The sequence below is a fragment of the Phytophthora parasitica genome (assembly GCF_000247585.1).
Source record: "Phytophthora parasitica INRA-310 unplaced genomic scaffold supercont2.95, whole genome shotgun sequence".
Lineage (NCBI taxonomy): Eukaryota > Oomycota > Peronosporomycetes > Peronosporales > Peronosporaceae > Phytophthora > Phytophthora nicotianae.
In genome coordinates, this window is record NW_008649081.1 from 137,041 (window position 1) to 139,219 (window position 2,179).

Consider the following 2,179-nt stretch of genomic DNA (forward strand, 5'->3'; position numbering starts at 1 on the left):
CGTATACATGTACGTTAAAGCACGGCGAACATGTAACCGTTCTAGAAAACCTAAACGTGCATATAGTTTTTACGAAGCATAGATATATCATCAAAATAGACTTTTTACATGACCATACTATACACTTTTTACGCTGTTACATGTTCCCTCTGATTTACGGTACTGCAAATGGCAACAGCGTAAGGTTTGTGCCAGTACCGTGCCACTTGTGGAAGTCTTAAATTTGTATCAACATAACTTTTCACAGATATCAATTTTCAGCGATAAAATCCTTCATGGAAACCGCTCTTTTCGGACAATTTGAGTCACAAAGCGCTGTTATTGCTGCATAATTTGTGCCACAGATGGCTCTGCTTTAAAAATGTCCTCATTCTAGTTGGGTGACCAGTTTCCTGTCGCCTTTTGTTTAGAAGTTTGGCGAGAGCATAACCATTGAGCCTTATTCAGGTCAAGTTATTTTGCCACAATTGAAATAACATATAAAAACTGAGAACTAACAGAACCCTTGAGAAAAACTAGCAGATGGAAGTTTTTGCGGCATCCGTTCATCATTGCATTTTTTCTGTCGGTTTGACCCAGTTTTACCCTTACAGATTGTATCACACTGCGAGCCGTTGAAGTTTGCGAACATCGCATACTTCATTTGTAAAGCAAGCATTGACACTCAAAGATCAATACAAGGCTAACTTAAAGAACGATCTACTTGTACTAGCCGCAGGATCACCTCACTTGCAAGATGGTTTGCAGAGGCAAGTTGAGATTACATTTTTTTTTAGTTGGAACCTAACATCTCCAAACTACGCGCTTGATCTATTATGTCGCTCCATTTGGGGCTGATCCGGCCCGTGAAGTTCACGGTGAACAGCCTACGAGAAATTATCTCTTGGTCGGTGAAGAGTCTTTGCATGTTGATACTCAAGATTTGAAAGAGCTCCTAGGTTTACTTGTGCTGTTGTGGCAGATGATTACGTGTGGTTAATCATTTGGTTTTTGGCTGACTTAAGTACTGAGTAATCATTTGGCTCGAATGAATTCGTAATAAGCTTTCTTCTTAAAGCAATGTAAGTTTGTTCACATGTTATGGAGAAAATTATACAACCGAAAAACAGAAAGGGAAAGTAGGATATACCAAAGTATTTTTTAATAATGACTATATCTACGTGTTATATGTTGTTATGTCGTTTCTTTAATAACTGGAATTATCTCCCCAGGGGCATTGTGGTCTACAAAGGAATTCAGACTAGGAAAGGGTACTCTGACGTTTGTATTTAGTTCCCGTATAACTTGTTACTACTATTGTTATACGGAAATGGCTAAGTGGAATGGTGAATGGGCTTTGCTCAGCTGCGAATCCAAGATTGCCAGAAACAGCATTATATGTCGTATATTGTGGGTAATGCATTGTGCTATTTTGCAAGCCAATTGAATACTGCTGCAACAGCTAGATCGACTCCACTGTCGGGAGAAGCAAGAGTACGAGGACGTGTTTGCTAATTTTAGACTTTATTCCGATAGCCCCCCCCCCCATCCGCCTTACCGGAGCCGAGTTAAGTTAATCTGCCAGCCAAAATGTGATGTAGTATAAAGGATTGCATCGTAAGTTTGTGGACCTTACTAAATTGGAGCGTAAGGACACAACACAGAAGAATCTAAAAGAAGGGTTTGCAATGCAATCTATTACTATTCTAAAACTTCAAAATAGAAGTATTATGAGTATTTTGAGTTTTGTGCTTCATGCCGGATTGAGCCCAGCAGGTTGGTTAGTGCTCTTTCAGGTAAGGGTACTCTCTCTGATTTTACCACAACATCGATATTTAAGCTTTAAAGCTCACATATAAGTTTTAATTCTGGAAAAGCGAATAATTATAGTGAAATCTGCAATTCATTATCATCAATCTGGTACATGGTTCCACGACCCTATTACTTTAAAAGTGTTACACTCCGCGACAAGATATATCACCCACCCGTATTTTAGTCCGTAACTCGCTGAGTTTTACGAGTTATCTGTTGAGATTTGGACAGGCTGCTTTTCCTAGTTATAGACGACCGAGGTTTGTGCTAACGCCTGCGATTTCGCAGAGCGAGGGGAAGCTCACATACAGTTTTCCTTCGGCAACGTCGCGACAGGTTAGATCACCCAGCCATAGCATACAAAATTCAAGTCAAAAAGAATGATGGT

At 39.8% G+C, this 2,179-nt stretch overlaps 1 protein-coding gene across 1 annotated transcript; it reads left to right on the plus strand.

The window, feature by feature from the left end:
* Window positions 1–815: 815 nt before the first annotated feature.
* Window positions 816–979, plus strand: PPTG_24447 (hypothetical protein; the record flags this gene model as incomplete). Its single annotated transcript, XM_008917199.1, has 2 exons — window positions 816–890; window positions 962–979. The coding sequence occupies 2 exons, from the start codon at window positions 816–818 to the stop codon at window positions 977–979; spliced, it is 93 nt and encodes a 30-aa protein (XP_008915447.1).
* Window positions 980–2,179: the final 1,200 nt, after the last annotated feature.